The sequence below is a fragment of the Protopterus annectens genome, chromosome 13.part0, assembly GCF_019279795.1.
Source record: "Protopterus annectens isolate FY-2018-M chromosome 13.part0, PAN1.0, whole genome shotgun sequence".
In the NCBI taxonomy this organism is placed as follows: domain Eukaryota; kingdom Metazoa; phylum Chordata; order Ceratodontiformes; family Protopteridae; genus Protopterus; species Protopterus annectens.
This window is the reverse complement of record NC_056747.1, coordinates 288,882,764-288,903,429: the sequence shown is the minus strand read 5'-3', so window position 1 is coordinate 288,903,429 and position 20,666 is coordinate 288,882,764. Positions and strand designations below refer to the sequence as shown.

General features: G+C 39.0%; 1 protein-coding gene across 1 annotated transcript in view; it reads right to left on the bottom strand.

The window, feature by feature from the left end:
* Positions 1-989: 989 nt before the first annotated feature.
* DDX49 (DEAD-box helicase 49) overlaps positions 990-20,666 on the bottom strand; it is a 341,216-nt gene continuing 321,539 nt past the window's right edge. The window contains exon 13 of the mRNA XM_044053852.1: positions 990-1,439. Within this exon, the coding sequence (XP_043909787.1) occupies positions 1,299-1,439 (141 nt within the window). The 3' untranslated portion in view covers positions 990-1,298. The remainder of the gene's footprint in view (positions 1,440-20,666) is intronic.

The window sequence follows — 20,666 nt, the reverse complement described above, 5'->3', positions numbered from 1 at the left end:
TTTAGTAAGTCAAATAGTGCAGCCAGTACCACACCCAGAGATCTAAGCATGCATCAAGAAGGAAATAAAATGAGATTAAGGGATAAGTTTATCACCTAGTGCCTCCCCTGCCCTGGAATAGACTTCCCCTTCAGGTCAAGTAATGTGATTTCCTGTCATCCTTCAAATGTAGCATGGATGACTGGATGGTACCCTTAAATTTACATCAGGACTTACCCACCCTGAAAAAGGAGAAAGAGCCAGATGGTGCTTACTGGTGAGGTGCAGATGACCTCCAGTCTACTTAATTTGTATATCCTATGATCCTATGAAACAACACTATAGAGAAAAAAAAATAAGTGGATACACCAAACTTTTGTGACCTCTAAGGCTTTTTTCCTTGGTGCTGGCTGCTGCCGCTAGAGTCCCTCAACTACATTCAAGACGGTCTTTAAAAATGTATCTTAAAAGAGTTAGACTACAACACCTATGATCAATCATGCTTGAACTAAAGGTTCTGATACCCTAAGTCCATGAACACTTGCAGCTGGCTTTATCACTATGATCACGGGCAGTTTGTGCTAAGATAGGAATCAGTAGTACACCATAAAAGGCATCACTGTAGCAAGGAATTTTCTTTCAGTATTTGCAAATCCCAGTCAAATTCCCTTAGATTTATCCAATTAGATTTCATCTGGTGATATCTGCATGGAGTTTCATACCTGGCTGCCTAGATTACCCAGGCTCTAAAACAGATAAGAACTGATTGCAGTGTAAGTGACATCATATACAGAATGTCTTTCACTTCATAACGTCCCTGATTCACTGCAGATTTCATCACCTCCACTGAAAATTTGATACTGTTTGGCAACTGGGTTTATAAGGTCCTAACTCTTACAGCACAGAGCTCCTAATGGCAGCCATCTTGGTCTCAGCATCTCTTGAAAACACCTCTACAGGTAATAAACTAGGCCCTTCCACTTCAAATAAAGAGCCAGTAAAGACTGTTGTTGCAATACATGATTTTTTTTATTGTAAAAAGGTTAGGGTCATTCTTTTTATCAAACTTCAATTATAAAATTTACAAAAAAATAGGTAAACATTGCAAATCTTCTAAGATGGACCTTTATTTTTGTACTACAATTCTTGCAGAATTTGACAAAAATAGATCTGGTTGAGAGCAATTTATTTTCTTTTTAAGTTCTCAAATTCATTCTGTCAAATGGAGTTTTTATAAGCTGTTATGTGCTCTTGTGTCTATTTTACACAGTACTGTGAAAAAATGCTTCATGTTCTTACTTTCTGATTACTATACAATTTTATCTTTCTTCTGTAGCTTTTTTTTTCATCTGCATTTTTCTTTTCTGTTGCAGTGTTTCCTGGATCATGCTTTTAAATTTTCTATTTTTCTTCTTTATTTTTTCCAACTCAGCCTTTCTCTTTTCTTCTAGATCTGGATCCTGTGGAAATGTAAATGCATCCAAGTTTCAGTTAACGGATCATTACTAATAGAAAAGTATTAAGCTTTTTATTTTCTGTTCCTCATACAGCGTATCTGAGGCTTCAGCTCAGAATTTGAGATGTACATTTGTACTGTTTGGAAAAAAAATCTGAGACTTAAATATATTGCATTAAATCAAATATATAAAAAAATTATTACAGTTTAATCATTGTTCATATTGCCACACTTGCCTTAGGAACACTACTAGCCTTATAACATTAGACTGTAACTAAAAACATTAGGACCAAAAATACATTTACATGAGCATAAACACAATAGCAGATGTCTGAATACAAAGATCACTGCTGCAGAAGCATTCACAATACTTGGTAATTTGTCACAGGCTAACATCTGATCTGACCTGACCTCCGTACCAGAAGCCTGCACCATCTATTTCTCTTCTGGTTGAACAAGACTAACATTGGGGGACTACCTTGCTCAGACAAGATTATTAGTGTTTAAAATAGTGGGCAGAATGACCAAAAGGTACAACATAGTCAAGTGTTCTAATTAAAAAGCTGAGGCAGTAACTGTGATCCTGAGAATGGCAAACATTTTAATGTAAATACGAATACATACTAATTGCAGGATTGTGGTATCTTAGAATATTTTTTTCCTACTATAAGGTATGGTGATCTTGGTGTCAATTTATAGAATATGTGTGAAAGAGATGAAGCAGAATTTCAAAATTTGCCTTTTGGAGGGGGGGGGGTAGAATTACACATCAATTTCTGAAGTGTCAGAGCTGAAAGCATTGACTTTGCACTTAATGTAAGGAGCCGTGACGCACTAGCTCTACTTTTCTGTGTCTGAAATTCTGACTAGAGGGGGAAAGTGACATTCACAGGGGCCTGAGGGGAGGAAGTCTACAGTGCAATAGTGATCTTTGTATTAAAAAAAATATATACTCTTTTGGCAAATATGTTCATGGAATTGTACTCTGTTCATCGTAAGGATCACTGCTGCAGTATAATTCAAAATGCTTGAGAAGACTTCTTAAGGCAGTATTGTACCTTGGCCACAGATGCAGGGTGGTGGAATACACACAGCTTTTAACACTGCAGAGCCAAATCCTGAGCTGCTCCTCAAGAGAAGGTCATGTTGATAATGCCCACAGAAGGAATGGCTATAAGTCCAAATGACTGCTTGATAAAAATTTTGTGCAGATATATTTATGAAAAAGGCAACTGTGATGGCTGCCACTACTGGAATTAACTTTAACCTTCTCCTGTAGGGTTTTCCCATGCTGGTCATACCAGAAAGCAGTGTAATTAGTTTAGCACTTTGAGAGTTTGCTTGGAGACTGGCTTGCCTGGTCCCTTTGCCAGAGGTCCCTTGTTTACTCAGTGTTGTAACTCAGCTATCTCTGCATGTTTAAGGGCTGGATTTTCTCTCTCTTGCTCTGAAACTTAGAACATTAGTACCTTGATGTCTGGGTTCTATGCCAGCTCAGAGACTACACTGGGTGGAAAAGGATGAATTTGTTCTAAATGTCACCTCCCGCTGAGGAAAAGTAAGGCATCACTCAGAGATACTTCTTGCTGAAGTAACTGACAACATAATGTTTTCCAGTACAAAAAACAGACAAACTGTGTTCATGGTTGCCACTGTACGGTCAATTTCTCTACTACACAGTTAAGATTCCAAGTGGAGATTGCTCTCCTTACTGACCTTAGAGTCTGATGCCAATGGTGACTCTAGGGCAGGCAAGCTAAACTGAAACATGCATTTTTACAGAAGCATGTCGCAGGTCAAAGTCAAAAAGGTTTGCCAAATAGAGCAAAACATCCTGAACTGAAGCTGTCTTTAGATGAATGCCACTGTCATTACAACATGACAAAGGTCTAGTCCATCCTGTCACATAAAATAGTCCGAGCACAGAATCTGCATCCTAGCTTCTAGGCTGCTAATCTTAAATCCTTTACATTTGGATACACTAGAGTACTCTTGCTAAGTTAGCGGTGTGCAGGGAATAGGAAGAACCATTGCGCCTTCCCTACTTAAGAACAATAGCAGGAAGAAATAAGAATGTCTTAGCCATGGAGGAAAATTTGGGTGAAATTTGCTCTTTTCCACTTTGAGAAGGGTCTTGGATGAAGAAGAAGGGAGGGGTGTCACAGCAGCCTCTTTTTCCGACACAGTGAAACTATATTCACTGCCCAGGTTTCTTGCATGGGCATCTGGTATAAAGCTTTGTAAGCTGGTAGGTCGACAGTAAAGTCAACTGATCTGTCTAGAATATCCAATGTTAGTCAATTTTTGAAAGACTTTTGCGTCTAGCTTCTATTCATGGAAGTTTGTTACCAAGGAGTTTTGAATTAAGGGCATGTAAAAGGATTTACGGAAGACTTAATTTTTTCAAGGTTAGAGGAAGATGAGGCCCAACAACTAACAATTAAGATATGAAGAGATGAGATACAAATGGTGATGTACAATCAATCTGCAGGAATGTCTACAGAAACAGAGGGTATTCTTGTGGAAGTTAGGAGGGAAGAAAGTGATAAAAATCTGGAAGGTTTTAACAGTTTTAAAAAGGAGGGGAAGTATCAACACCTTGTAAGAAAGTTGTGGTGGCTGTAATACTTAAGGATGATAAAGATCCATCCGACCCAACTTTATATCAACCCATTTTAATTTTAAACCATGATTATAAACAGCTTACATCTATACTAGCTATAAGAAAATTAATAGATATGCATAAGTGTGGTTTTGTGCAGGGGAGGCAAACATATAACATTAACAGAACAATGATGATCCACAGGAAAGCAAAATGTAAGAAAGTACTGCTGGCACTGGTGGGTCTTGATGCAGAGAAAGCATTTGACAGAGTAACCTAATAAGGGTAATGGCAGAATTTGCATTCCCTGATACAATAATAAGGTTAATTAGGAAGATAAACAAAGGATCAAAGGATATAATTAAACTTGGAGGGTTCCTCTCTGGTACGTTGTGTTTGAACAGAGGAACCAGGCAAGTGTGTCCTCTTTCCCCTTAAACATTTGTTTTATAATGAGAGTCACGGTCAGAGAAAATAAGGGACTCAGAAATGCAAGGATATAACTAATATGGTAATCAAGAAAAGCTGGCTTTGTTTGCAGAGATTTTTACCTGATACCAGAAAGGGACACCCCAGTGTTGAGGCACATTTTAAGGCAGTTTCAAGTCTTTTCAGGATATAAAATTACTGAAGATAAAACAAAGGCTACTGCCGTAAATTATTTACCTACACACAAACTGGTTCAGCAATACCCATATTTATGGGGACATAATAAGATTAAGTATTTAATAGTATGGATTAAAAAGGCTTCTGTTATGGCAGCAAGGGATATATCAGAAAAGACAAAACAAAAGATAATACAAAACTGAGAAAGCTGAAGTCAGGTATATTTTTATCAATCAGAGGACTTGTGGACACTAAGAGTTGAAGGAATTTATCTGGGAGGGAAAGAGGGTAAGAGTTAGTGGGACAAGGTGGTTTGGGATTACCTGATTTGAAGTGAGACTTTAGAGCTACACAGTTATAGCTCACATACATAACACAAGCAGAAGGTTATAATTCAGAATGGAAAGGGATGATAATGAATTGGTGGGGGGGGGGGGTGTCAAGAAATAATCCAAAACAAGAACGTGTGTCCATGCAATCTACAACAACAAAACTAAAAAAAAAAAAACTAGTTCACATAGTGAATCCCGTAATGCTAAAAATTTCAAGCAAATCCAAAATGAATGGACCACCAGAAATAGTTTTAATAACTACAATAAAAAAACAGCTTGTGAGCAAGGGGGTCGAGAAATAAACAGAGTTGGATTTTGGACGCAGATCCGTAAGGAGAATAACAACCATACAGAATATTATACACAGGCAAAACAATGCTCCTACTTAAGAGTGAACCTGCAAGCTACCCTAAAAATTATAGGTTCATAGGTTGGTACTAGGCTATCGGCCCAAGGGCCTATGTAAGCCTAGCAAACACAGTTCCCTTGCTTACGCCACCCAAGAAAGTTATTTTCCTGTGCCACTGCCAAGAAGAGAGACAGAAGTGATCCCCGGGGTGTGTTTCCTATTTCCCATCCACTCATCAAGATTTTTCTTGAAGAGTGCTAATGAAGAACTTTGCTTGACATAGATGGGTAGCCTGTTCCAGAGTATGGGAAGTCTCTGGGACAGGAATCAATCCCTCCAGCATGTCCTGTTTATTGTGGTGACAAGATTTAGGTCCCTAGAGCGTGAAGCTTGGAGAGATTGGGGTTTCTATAGGTGTAGCATGTCCAACAGCTCTGGGTTTGACATAGCTATATATGTTAGGCAGAGATCACCTCGGAGTACGTGATATGCTACGGAGTAAAGCTGGAGTTTTTTAATGCAGTCAGTGTAGGGCATTTGTTTGAGGCCAGTAATCCTCTTTGTGAGGTACTTCTGTGGCCTTTCCAGCTTGCTGCAGATGTCTTGTAAGGTACATTCCAAAAGGGGCGTTGTACTCTATAATGGATCTAATGAGTGTCGAGTAGATGGGAACAATGACCTCTTTTTTCCTGGATGAGAACCCTTTTATGATGAGGTGCGCCATGTAGAAAGACTTCCTGACTACTGTGGCAATGTGACTATCAAAGGAGAGACTACTGTCCACCTGGGTCCCAAGGTCTCTTATCACACATTTGGTGTTAAGTAGATTGCTGCCTATGGGGTAGTTCATGGGTACAGAGTTTTTACCAAAGGGGATGACACTGCACTTTTTGGCATTGAGTTTGCGGCCATGGCTCTGACACGAGGCATCTGTCTCAGCGAGGCCCTTCTGTAGGATGTCCATATCATTTGGGGACTTTAACTGAGAATTTTTTCTAATATCATGAAAACAGCTGCCTCAGTGGGGGGATATTCATTAAGGCAGCCACAAAGGTGATTTCTGTCCTCAATGGCACCCCTACAAGGAAGGTATATGTTATGGCCTACCTAAACCCAACCTCGGGAGCAAAGTGACAGTTTAGCCACGTCACTGTAGAGGCTCACAAAACCTTTATGCACATGGGTCTACATCCCCACTATGATGGCTACCACATATTGCTGGCTTGGCAAGTTTACTGGCCACCGCTACACTGTGTATTTATATCCCAGCCCCTCCTCTGAGGGAATTATGCAGTAAGCAGACCGCCTTCCTTCCTAATATGTGTATATCCAACCCTGATGGTGCTATCAAGTACCACACCACTAACTGAACTCTGGCTGCCAGGGCTTTATCTTGGTTACCAGCACTGGTTTAACACTAACTAGTACCAATACCAATTCAAGCTTTCCACATGACTTTTTACAATTTTATATGAAGACCAAAAATGTGTGTGTGTCAATCTAGGGGAACTAATAAAGAACATCTACTTGTGCTGCAGGTAACCTGGGAACTTCAAGACTAGCTTGTTTAACTTGAAGAGTGTTTGGGAACAAATGATGCCATGGAGAGTCCCAGTAAAGTATGAAGCTGCTTTTCAGATAGCTTCCATAAAACAGTGATGGATGTTCATGTTAGCAGGACTGACACCTGAGATTATGTACATCAGAGCCTAGATTCAGATAGCTTCCATAAAACAGTGATGGATGTTCATGTTAGCAGGACTGACACCTGATATTATGTACATCAGAGCCTAGATTCAGATAGCTTCCATAAAACAGTGATGGATGTTCATGTTAGCAGGACTGACACCTGACATTATGTACATCAGAGCCTAGATTCAGATAGCTTCCATAAAACAGTGATGGATGTTCATGTTAGCAGGACTGACACCTGACGTTATGCACATCAGAGCCTAGATTCAGACAGCTTCCATAAAACAGTGATGGATGTTCATGTTAGCAGGACTGACACCTGACGTTATGCACATCAGAGCCTAGATTCAGACAGCTTCCATAAAACAGTGATGAATGTTCATGTTAGCAGGACTGACACCTGACATTATGTACATCAGAGCCTAGATTCAGACAGCTTCCATAAAACAGTGATGAATGTTCATGTTAGCAGGACTGACATCTGACATTATGTACATCAGAGCCTAGATTCAGACAGCTTCCATAAAACAGTGATGAATGTTCATGTTAGCAGGACTGACACATGACATTATGTACATCAGAGCCTAGATTCAGATAGCTTCCATAAAACAGTGATGGGTGTTCATGTTAGCAGGACTGACACCTGACATTATGTACATCAGAGCCTAGATTCAGATAGCTTCCATAAAACAGTGATGGATGTTCATGTTAGCAGGACTGACACCTGACATTATGCACATCAGAGCCTAGATTCAGACAGCTTCCATAAAACAGTGATGAATGTTCATGTTAGCAGGACTGACACCTGACATTATGTACATCAGAGCCTAGATTCAGATAGCTTCCATAAAACAGTGATGGATGTTCATGTTAGCAGGACTGATACCTGAGATTATGTACATCAGAGCCTAGATTCAGATAGCTTCCATAAAACAGTGATGGGTGTTCATACTAGCAGGACTGACACCTGAGATTATGTACATCAGAGCCTAGATTCAGATAGTTTCCATAAAACAGTGATGGATGTTCATGTTAGCAGGACTGACACCTGACGTTATGCACATCAGAGCCTAGATTCAGACAGCTTCCATAAAACAGTGCTGGGTGTTCATGTTAGCAGGACTGACACCTGACATTATGTACATCAGAGCCTAGATTCAGATAGCTTCCATAAAACTGTGATGGGTGTTCATGTTAGCAGGACTGACACCTGACATGTACATCAGAGCCTAGATTCAGATAGGTTCCATAAAGCAGTGATGGGTGTTCATGTTAGCAGGACTGACACCTGACATTATGTACATCAGAGCCTAGATTCAGATAGCTTCCATAAAACAGTGATGGATATTCATGTTAGCAGGACTGACACCTGATATTATGTACATCAGAGCCTAGATTCTGATAGCTTCCATAAAACAGTGATGGGTGTTCATGTTAGCAGGACTGACACCTGATATTATGTACACCAGAGCCTAGATTCTGATAGCTTCCATAAAACAGTTATGGATGTAAATGTTAGCAGGACTGACACCTGACATTATGTATATCAAAGCCTAGATTCAGATAGCTTCCATAAAACAGTGATGGATGTTCATGTTAGTAGGACTGACACCTGAGATTATGTACATCAGAGCCTAGATTCAGATAGCTTCCATAAAACAGTGATGGATGTTCATGTTAGCAGGACGGACACCTGACATTATGTACATCAGAGCCTAGATTCAGATAGCTTCCATAAAACAGTGATGGATGTTCATGTTAGCAGGACTGACACCTCTGATTATGTACATCAAAGCCTAGATTCAGATCCAGACAGCACTTGTGCTCATGGCTGTGTGAAGTGGAATGTATATGTCACAGGGACTATAGGTGTGAAGCATTCACTTAATATCAACATGCTGGGAAGGAATAATATTTCAAGTGGTCTGGAAGTTGATTATATAATATGAATCCTTTAAGCTGAAGAAAATGCTACATTAGTTTTGGGTGAAAATATTAAATAAAGAATCTTCCATGGCACAGTTCTGGCATGCAGCAATATCAAAAATAGGGTGGCCAGCATCTATCCAAAAACCATGCTACTCCATGAAAGCAGAGATACTGCTTAAGCAATATTCTAATCTAAAGCAACTTGATTAATGACAAACAGCTTCTGATAACTGACATCATTAGCTGTGCAAAATATTTAAATACTTAAATTTCTGTTTTGTACATACAGTGCAATGAAAAAGTATTTGCCCCTTCCTGATTTCTTATTTCTTTGCTTGTTTGTCACACAAAAATGTTTCAGATCATCAAACAAATTTAAATATTAGACAAAAATAACCAAAGTAAACACAAAATGCAGTTTTTAAGTGATAATTTTATTTACTAAGGAAAAAAAACTATCCAAACCTACATGGTCCTATGTGAAAAAGTAATTGCCCCCCCCCCCCTTTTTTTAAATCATGAAGTAACTGTGGTTAATCACATTTTTGGGAAAGCTGAGTTCAACTTCACTAGCCACACCCAGGCATGATTACTGCCAGACCTGTTGAATCAAGAGATCACTTAAATAGAACCTGTTAGACAAAGTGAAGTAGGCCAAAAGATCCCAAAAAGGAAGACATCATGCCGTGATCTAAAGAAATTCCGGAACAGATGAGAAACAGTAATTGACATCTATCAGTCTGGAAAAGGTTACAAAGCCATTTCTAAAGCTCTGGGTCTCCAGCGAACTACGGTGAGAGACATTATCCATAAATGGAGAAAACATGAAACAGTGGTGAACCTTCCCAGGAGTGGCCGGCTTACATAAATTACCCCAGGAGCGCAGCAACGACTCATCCAAGAGGTCACAAAAGAACCCAGAACAACATCTAGAGAACTGCAGGCCTCAGTTAAAGTCAGTGTTCATGACTCAACCATACGAAAGAGACTGAGCAAAAATGGCATGCATGGCAGAGTTCCAAGCCGAAATCCACTAATGACAAAAAAGAACATAAAGGCTCATCTCACTTTTGCCAAAAAACATCTTGATGATCCCAAGACTTTAGGGAAAATATTCTGCGGACTGACGAAACAAAAGTTAAACTTTTTGGGAGGTGTGTGTTCCGTTACATCTGGCAGAAAAGTAAAACATTTCAGAAAAAGTACATCATGCCAACAGTCAAACATGGTGGTGGTAGTGTGATGGTCTGGGGCTGCTTTGCTGCTTCTGGACCAGGACGACTTGCTGTGATTGATGGAACCATGAATTCTGCTCTCTAACAAAAAATCCTTAAGGAGAATGGCCATCCATCAGTTCATGACCTCAAGCTGAAGTGCACTTGGGTTCTGCAGCAGGACAATGATTCAAAACACACCAGCAAGTCCACCTCTGAATGGCTTAAAAAAAAACAAAATGAAGGTTTTGGAGTAGCCTAGTCAAAGTCCGGACTTGAATCCAATTGAGATGCTGTGGCATGACCTTAAAAAGGCGGTTCATGCTTGGAAACACTCCAATATGGCTGAATTAAAACAATTCTGCAAAGAAGAGTGGGCCAAAATTCCTCAACAGCAATGTGAAAGATTAATCGCCAGTTATCGCAAACGCTTGACTGGAGTTGCTGCTAAGGGTGGCACAACCAGTTATTAGGTTTAGAGGGAAATTACTTTTTTACATAGGGCCATGTAGGTTTGGATATTTTTTTCCCCTTAATAAATAAGATCATCAATTAAAAACTGCATTTTGTGTTTACTAGGGTTATCTTTGTCTAAAATTTATATTTGTTTGATGATCTGAAACATTTAAGTGTGACAACATGCAAAAAAATAAGAAATCAAGAAGGGGGCAAATACTTTTTCCATTGCACTGTAAATTCCAGAATAAAAATCATAAACAGATGAAAAATGTAGAATCCTCAAACTAGATGAGTAGTGATCCTGGACTTCACGTAGACTCTCCTAAATAAAATGCATTTTATAGATCTTCTGAGAGATGCCCAGTCTCGCTCAAATCAGGGAATAAATTTATAGGTTCATAGGTAAGTACTAGGCTAGCTGCCATTACGGGCCCTTTTAAAGCCTAACCAGTTTCTTGAAATAACGTATCCCATTTGGTTAGACTGGCCTTACCCATCCCCATTCTCAATAACTGTATATTAACTGTATCATACCATAGATAATTTGTGAGAATAAAATGAAATAAAAAAAAATTTTTTCTTTATTGACCGGGTGAACTCTCTGGTCAGAGGACCTTTTTCAGCTATGACCTGCGTGGAAATGCACAATTACACAGACAGCAAAAATAAAAGTAATCCGATTACAGAGAAGTAATTCAGATAAGAAAATTTCACTTACAGAAAGCCGTTGTTATAGAATAAGTAAATCTATTTGTACTTTTATGTTAAACAATTAGTCAAATTCACTTGTTCTTCCATTTTATACAGTATAATAAAGATTCATAACACTGTATACAACCAGCATTCTTAACATTTTGTAATGATCATACTTTTTTTTAAACAAGAAGCACCTTTATTAAATAACATATGACATAGGCAATCATACATTTATATAAATAAAAACAAACCATATTGACATAATTTTAGTTACAAACATTGTACATCACTTATAACCTATCCAGTCATAGTCAAACATTATATATATCATTCAAATCCCACCTTCTTTTAAACCTTATTCTTCTGCATGTATTACTCCCACAATTCCCATTTTTCTATGCGATTTGCTCCTTCCTACTCTTTTCTAACTATCCCATTTCCAGTTGTTTTATCTCTGTTAATATATTCACTACTTCTTGTACAGTTGGTTTAGACTCAGATTTCCATTTTCTAGTAATTGCTTCTTTGGCGGCAACCTTGGACTCGGCAAGGTCTTACTATGTCCAGGCAATTCCTATTCTGTATCATAGCTCAAAAAATAATTCTTAGCTACATCAGTTTGCTCACCCAGTATCTGACACACAAGTCTGCAGGAAGTTTTAAAGTCTGCCAACTCATTACACTCCCAAAACATATGTTTCCAGTTACCTCTTTCTTCCTCATCACAGCGACAACATCTGCAATCTACCTCAGGAAAAATTCTTTGGAATCTGCTTGGGGTATACAAACACCTATACAAACACTTCCAAGCAAAGATTCTAAATCTTCTAGACTTTGTTGCATGTTTGGGAGCCAATACCTATATCCCCCCCCCATTGCTTCTTTGTGAATTGCTTACTAACCTCTCTTCCCAATCCTTTCTAACCTCCTCTGACGGATTTCTCTAGTTATCATGCACTATTTTATATGCCCCTCTAACTATCCCTTTTTTAAGCACAACTGCCGTTCTAGATTCTACTAAAAACTCTACCAGTGCTGATCTTTCACTTAGGATCTGTCGCTTGTCCCTCATTAACATAGATGACGCACAGGCAGGGCAGTTAGTTTAGATGCTTTATTACATAGAAACACATCAGGATGGATAGCAGCATCATAAAATATAAACAAACTAACAGACAGACCTTACAGACATACATACTTGCATCTTAATAGCTTACTACAAAATGTCAGTCAGGCTCGCAAGTGCTCAGTATTTATACACTTGTGCAAGCCCAGATAGCTTGTTAAAGGTACATACACGCACATTAAGCTACATCCTCTCTCTTAAAAAGATTGCCCTTAGCTGAAAATAACACTGGAATTAAGACATGCATTACTATAGACATTAGAAACAAACACAATGTTTCATGTTCAAGTTGCCGTGTATCTATAACATGGTCTGGAGATGCAAACGTAACTGGTAACATAATCTGGACTGGGTTTAGCAACAGGGAAAGTCTGCGGTGAACAACTCTTAGCAGGAACTTCTGGATTCATCACAGGAACGGGAATATTCTCTGGAACTGGAACACTTGATAACTCACTTTGAGATAAAAAGAGTCTTTTTCACACGCTATGTGCTGTGGTACAGGCTCAGACACCGGCATCAAATGTTTCCGATTTCACCTAAACTCTACTCCTTGTGATTCCACAATGTATGATCTTAGCTCTGAGAAAATATTCTTCTCGACTCCAATCTGATCATAACCTCTGGACGTTTGTGTCCTTACCACTTCTCCTTCTCGTAATGGACTGAGTGGTTTGCTGGTCTTATTGTAGTAGGACTTCTGGGTTAAACGCTTCTTTAACAGATTAGTTTTCACTGACCTGTTGTTCTTGACACATGGAACCAACAATTGACTGCTGAATGGTAACGTGGTTCTGGTTTGTCTCGACAGAAGTCTCTAGGCAGGTTAACCAAGATGTTTATCATGAGGAATACTTCTGAGATACAAGAAAACCACTATTCTTTCATTTTGACTTCTCTAGTAACTGTTTTGCACTTTGGACTGCATGTTCTGCTAAGCCATTTGACTGTGTATACTCTGGGTTACTCATGACATGAGTAAAGTCCCACTCTTCAGCAAATCTTTTGAACTGTTGGCTTGTAAACTGTGTGCCATTGTCAGAAATAACTTTGTGCGGACTACCATGGACTGCAAAATGACGCTTTATCTTAGTGATGACAGTATTGGATAGTAGATTTGGAAAAAGGTCAATCTCGAACCAATTTGAATAAGAGTCTACTAACACCAAATAATATTGACCATTCCATTCAAAAATGTCAGTAGCTACTGTCGACCAAGGTAGTTCAGGAATCTGATTTAGCTAAAGTGGTTCTGTTGATGTGACTTAGTACTATTACACACACAACAAGGTAATACTCTCAATATCTTGTGACATACAAGACCAAAATACTGCACCTCTTGCCCTTCTTTTGGTAGATTCTGCTCCTGGGTGACCATGATGCAAGACAGCAATGTACTCTTGTTGCAAGGACTTTGGAATAATTACTTTTCACCTTTCAGAATGATACCATTGTCAGACAAAATCTCATCTCTACATGGAAAATAAGTTTGCACTTCTTGAGGTAAACTAGATTGCTCTGATGGCCATCCTTGTTGAATAAAGTTGTTCAACCTCTGTAAAACAGAATCTGTGGCTGTGTAATCTCTCAGCTCATCAAGACGTGTGGAAGAAAAGTTTCTCACATCCACGACTTCAAAAATTAAGGTTCTCATTCTCATGCTGTTCAGTGGTGTTTCTGGGCAATCTGGGTAATGTATCAGCAAGATAAAGAAGTTTGCCTTTCTTGTAGACAAGAATGAAATGATACTTCTGCAATCTCAACATCATACGTTGCAATCTGGCTGAAGCTGTATGTATAGGCTTTCTCAAAATAGTGACTAGAAGTTGGTGGTCTGTTTCAATCTGGATAGGTCTACCATAAACATAATCAAGGAATTTTGAACATGCAAACAAAATTGCCAAAAGCTCTTTCTCGATCTGAGCATACTGCATTTCAGTTTGGGTAAGAGTTCCCGATGCTTAGGCAATAGGCCGACCCTCTTGTAGAATGACTGTACCTACACCAAATCTCGAAGCATCACATGAGACAGTGACTGGCTTGTGAACATCATAGTATCTGAGACTAGGTGGACTGGCAATTCTCTGTTTCAGGATATCAGATGATCTTTGGTGCTGTTCTAACCAAGACCAGAATACGTCATTACGTGTCAGCTCTCTGAGTGGTGCTGAAAGTTGGCTGAAGTCTGGAATGAACTTGCCTAGATAATCATGCCAAGAAAATATTGCAAGGCTTGAACATTGCCTGGAGCTGGCACCTCGAGAATGGCTATTTGCTTAGAAGGGTCTGGTCATAAGCCTGAACTGGTAGATAAATGACCAATGTAAGTAACTTCTTGTAGCCTAAATTTGCATTTCTGTGGATTGAGCTTAAGATTCATTTGACATGCTCTTTCCAGAACTTTTCTGAGGTTTCTGTCATGCTCAGCTTCACCATTACCTCCTACTAGTATGTCTACTATAATAGCACAAGGATACCCAGAAATAATTTGCTCCATTGCATGTTGAAAGACTTCACTTGACGAATGTATCCCAAATGGCATTCTCAAAAATCTGTACCTTCCAAACGAAGTACTGCAAGTAGCTAACAATGAGGATTTCTTATCAAGTAAAATTTGCCAAAATGAACTCTTTGCATCTAAGACAGAAAAAACAGTGGCATTTGGCATCAGAGCTACAACTTCTTCGACTGTGCGCATTGGATGACGAGGTCTTTTTAATGCTTTGTTCAAATCTAGTGGATCAATACATATTCTGATGTCATCTGAGCTTTTCTTATGAGCTACTACGATGGAAGATATCCACTCAGTTGGTTCATCTACTGGACAAATCAAACCTCGTCACATCACTTTATCTAGCTTGGCTTTGACTCTGTCCTGCATAGTTGTTGGAACTTTCCGGGCTGGCCTGACAACTGGACTGACATCTGGGTCTAACTTCATGGAATACACAACTGGAAGCTTGCATAGTTTGTCTTCGACAAGATCAGTGTAGGTAGAAAAAATATGTTGGGCGAAATTAGAGTAGTGATCTGGTCTTTCAAGCTAACATGATGGACTTCCTTATTAAATGAAAGCAGTCCCATTTTCAAACTATCTCTGAGCTCTAATAACGACTGAACATGTCTCTTGACAACATTAAATAACAAATCGTAACTTCTCCCAGCAGAGTAACAAGAAAGCACTACTGAGCCTTCAGTATGAATTCCTTCACTAGAATAAGAAGCAAGCTTTGCACAACTTGCCAAATCAAGCCTTTCATTTTTCCACACTCTAAGCAAATGTTTCTGCTGACATAACACTGCACTTTGAATCTGTGTCAACGTTGAACTCTGTAGGTTTTCCATTTAACTGAACAGTACAAAATACTTCATTCTTGGCCCATAAATTTACTGCATTGACTGTTTCATTTAGCACCATCAACATAAAGTATGTGATTTAGGGTCACAGCTTTTAATTGATCAACTTGTTTCTTGAAATATTCCCTTTTAATAAAATAATGTGTGCCTTTTGATTTACAAAGCCTCTTGAAATGATTCCACTTACTGCATTTGTGGCATTGCTGAGCAAAAGCTAAACATTTTTCCTTTTTAGATTCATGATTTCTACCACAATTATGACAGTTGGCAATGAAGCTATGTTGGGGCCTATGCTTTGAGTTTGCCGTTTCATTCTTATGCTTCACTGAGACTGTGCAAACTCTGGAACTTGCTGGAAAGCTCTGGGGTTTACCAGCGAGTGCTGTAGGGGCTACAGTTGCTGCCACGTGCTTGGGTCCATTTCTTTTAACCATGTGCTGCATACTAGCAACATGAGCTCTAGAAGTTACTGGAAGCATGCATCTCTTATTTGTAAGCATATTTCTGTGCTTTTCTGTGAGCTCGTATATCTAACAAATCTCAATAGCCTTATTCAAAGTCAAATCACTTTCACAAAGCAAAATCTTTCTCACAGCATCATCCTTAATACCACACACAAGTCTGTTGTTTATCAGCTGCTCATCCCTTAAATCACTAAATCTGCATGTCTTAGTCTTATTTCTCAAATCAGTTATATATACTGCAAATGTTTCACCAGACTTTTGATCCCTTGTATAAAACAGGTGCCTTTCCATTGTAATGTTTGTCTGGGGGTTACACATTTCTCTAAATTTACATTTTAAGCACACAGGATCCTCCCTTGACTCAGCCGGTACAACAATATGACTGTTTTCTCCCTCTCCTGCAAAGATATCAGGTGCATACACAAATGAACACTTCCTTTCAATGGCTTTTGACTCAGGTAAATTAAGTAGAATAAATGCCTTTGTACAGTCATCTTTATCAGAAAATGCAACCTCTATGAAAATGTCGTGCTCTTGCTCAAACACTCTCCAGTTCTCTGCAATATCACTGTCAAACGCAAGTGCACTGGGTTTTGGAAATCCATCTGCCATACCAACAAAGTATGCAAAAACAAACTGAAAATATGGCCCTTGTAATTATGTACGAACAAGTTGTGCTGTGAAAGCTCCTAACAATCAAATGCACAATAAACTCTTCGAAATACTGTACTTCGCAAAATATGCTCTGAAATGGCTGTATCTTGCAAAATAACTTTACTGTAATACTGCACAAACATGCTAACACTTCATACACTTCTGATAACTCAGATATCTTTAATATGAAAAATACATGCTTAGCGAAAATGCAGTCATTTCCCATTATTTTATTCATTTTATGCAATTTGGACTTTATTTCAAACATTTTCCGTAGTAACTTGAATATTTTTATCAATATCGGACATTTTGGTTTATTTAACTATCATTTAGAGCGTTCTGTATGTTTTGTTTTATATTTTATGAATAAGAAATTATTTGAGCAAGTTTTAACATCTGAAATTCGTTTCTGACCTGTTTTGCGAATTACACGTGCAGTAGGAATGATCCACTCCTGTATATTCCTCCAATACCATCCGGATACCTCTCGGACTCAAACTGGAGAAATTGGATCTCTTTTTGACAGCAACTCGTTTTAGCCATACCTCTTCTCACACCATGTCGTTCATCCCTCTATAACATAGATGACGAATCAGGTAATCCCAAACCACCTTGTTCTATGGGAAGAATCAACCTACTCACTTGACTCTTGCCCTTTTCCCCTCCCAGATAAAATCCTTCATCTCTTTATAAAATGCTATCCACAGTCCCTCCTCTGGTTGAATAAAGTTAACAACTTGTACTTTTACACACTTGTTTGGTCATAATTTGGAGTAATTTCTACTCAAGTCAGAAGAAAAACAGATACCTGTTGATAATACCATGTAACAAAATGATAGTATTCTAATCTATGACATACTTTTGCCTCATTCTGCCTTACAGCAAGGCTAGTGTTTCATAGGTTCATAGGTAGGTACTAGGCTATTGGTCCTAGGGCCTATATAAAAGCCTAGCCAAAAAGGTACCCTGGCTTTCGCCACCCAAGAAAATTATTTTCCTGTGCCCCTGTTGAGCAGAGCCACAGAGGAGATCCCAACGGTGAAATTCCTACTTCCCATCCAATCATCAAGATTTTTCTTGAAGAGTGCTAATGAGGAGCTTTGTTTGATATAGACTGGTAGTTTGTTCCAGAGTATGGGAAGTCTCTGGGATAGGAATCTATCCCACCAGCATTGTTCTGTTTATTGTGGTGACAAGGTTTAGGTCCCTAGAGTGTGTAGCTCAGAGGAATTGGGATTTCTTTAAGTGGAGCATGTCCAACAGCTCTGGGTTTGACATAGCTTTGTAAGTTAGGCAGAGATTGCCTCTGAGTAGGCGATATGCGACAGAGTAAAGCTGGAGTTTTTTGAGACGGTCTGCGTAGGGCATCTGTTTGAGGGCAGTAATCCTCTTTGTGAGGTAATTCTGCGGCCTTTCCAGTTGTTGTAGATGTCTTGTGAGGTGCATACCAAAAGGAGCACTGTACTCTATAATGGGTCGAATGAGTGACGAGTAGAGGGGAACAATGATCTCTTTTTTCCTAGATGAGAAACCATTTGTGATGAGGTGTGCCACACAGAAGGATTTTCTGACTACTGTGGCGATGTGATTATCAAAGGAGAGACTATTTTCCACCTGTGTCCCAAGGTCTCTTATTACACTTTCAGTGTTAAGCAGACTACTGCATATGTGGTAGTTCATGGGTACAGAGTTTTAGCCAAAGGGATGACAATGCACTTTTTGGCCTTGAGCTTCAGGCCATGGCTTTGACACCAGGTATCTGTCTCAGTGAGGCCCTTTTGTAGGATGTGCACATTGTTAGGAGTTTCAATTATGGCTCATAGTTTGCAGTCATCTGCAAACTTCATTGGCCAAAGACGTTTTGTTAGCCTGTACTTCAGAGAAGTAGATACAAACAGGAGAGGATCCACGACTGAACCCTGTTCTACTTCACTTGTCACTGGGCTGAAGTCGGATTTGGAGTCTAGTACCTTCACAGTGTGAGTTCTGTCAGTGAGCCAGTTGGCATCCCATCTTGTGACATAGGAATTTACACCTAGTTTAATGAGTTTATCTATAATTCTAGAGTGGGGGTGGTGTTAAAAGCCTTGGCGAGATCTAGATAGGCTGTGTAAACCACCTTACCCTCATCTACGGCTTTGGTGACTGCTTCAAAGAAGTCTATCAAGTTTAGGAGACATGATCTGCCTTTTACAAACCCGAAGTGGGTGGGGTCCAGAGCTTGGAGATTACCAATGTCTTTGTTTATAAGTTCCATGATGATACATTCCATGGCCTTGCAGACCAGGCTTGTCAGGCTAATGGGGCGGTAGTTCCCGGGTTCCGTGGTGGATCCCCCTTTGTGGAGTGGGATAACCGTCGCTGTACGCCATCCAGTGGGCACAAAGCCTGAGGTAAGGCTATAATTGAACATGTTACCTAGGTGGGGTGCTAGTTCCTTCTGTAGTTCGTGTAGAATGGACCCTGGGATGTTGTCAGGTCCCATAGATGCTGTGTTCTTGGCTTTGGAGAGTGTAGTTTTTACCTGTGCAACCGTGATTACAGGAACTTTGCATTCTCCTAGTATAGAGATGGGCCTTTTAGGGGGTGAGAGGGGGTTATGGTTAGCAATGACTTGATCTGCCAGGATGTTGACAATATCAGTCGATTCTGTATATTTAGTGCCATTGCACTATAACTCAGAGCGATCTGAGTGTTGCCACTGAGATTCTTGACATAGCTATAGAATGCTTTGTGGTTGTCTTTAGAAACAGTGTATATTTTGTTTTCGTAACTAGCATTGGAGGATTTTATGAGGGATCTCAGCTTCTTACTCAGGCTGACCACAGAGTTCCTCCAATCATGGGATTTTACTCTTTTTTGCAGCAGTTTCTTTTTTCTGTTGTAGAGATTGTTTATGGCAGAGTACCTCCAGACTGGCTTCCTTTTCCTGGAGGATAGCATCTTGGTTCTGTAGGGATAGCACGATCCACGCACTCGCTTAAGTGCCTATAAAGTGCATATGTGTAGGATTCCGCAATCCTCAAGTAATGGAAAAGAAACAGGAACACCTTGCTGATTTCCTTGGATTTTAATAAACCAAAATACGAACAAGCGATAAAACAATACACTAGAGAAACGTACACGCCAAAGAAAAACTGTATTAACGCTCTTACAACACTGCGTTTTCGTTTTACCAAATGCACTTCACCAGATAAAAAGCACCTATCTGCCCAGTCCTTTTATACCTTGGATAATTAGGATCAATCAAACCAATTAAATTCTAATTCCAACATTTAGGGCATTTTAAAGTGAAATTAGTGCCATTAAATACAGTTAAAAAAAGTAATAAATAAATTAGTTGTAAAAACAACCTTTTAAAACTTTAATCCCAAAAAAGTCATATAGATTTCATTTATATTAAGCTAATATTATCTAAAATGTCAGCAAAATGAAATAAAATAGTTTTAAAATCTTCCCATAATAAAATTAGTGTGCAAAACATTAAATTCAAATGGTAAACATTGCCATCCAGTGGTCGTTTATAATTATTGCACCTCTTTCTATTTGATAATATATAAAGTATAGCAAACTAATACTTTAGGACAAGAAATATAAAAACATTAAAGAGACCTTAGTCAACAAAATTCCACATATTCAAATATACAAAATCATTTCAAACCATGTGTTGGAAAAATATACCATTTAAAATGAAGTATCAATAAGATTAGTATTGACCTATAGTCAACAATGATTATTCCTACATTAAGTT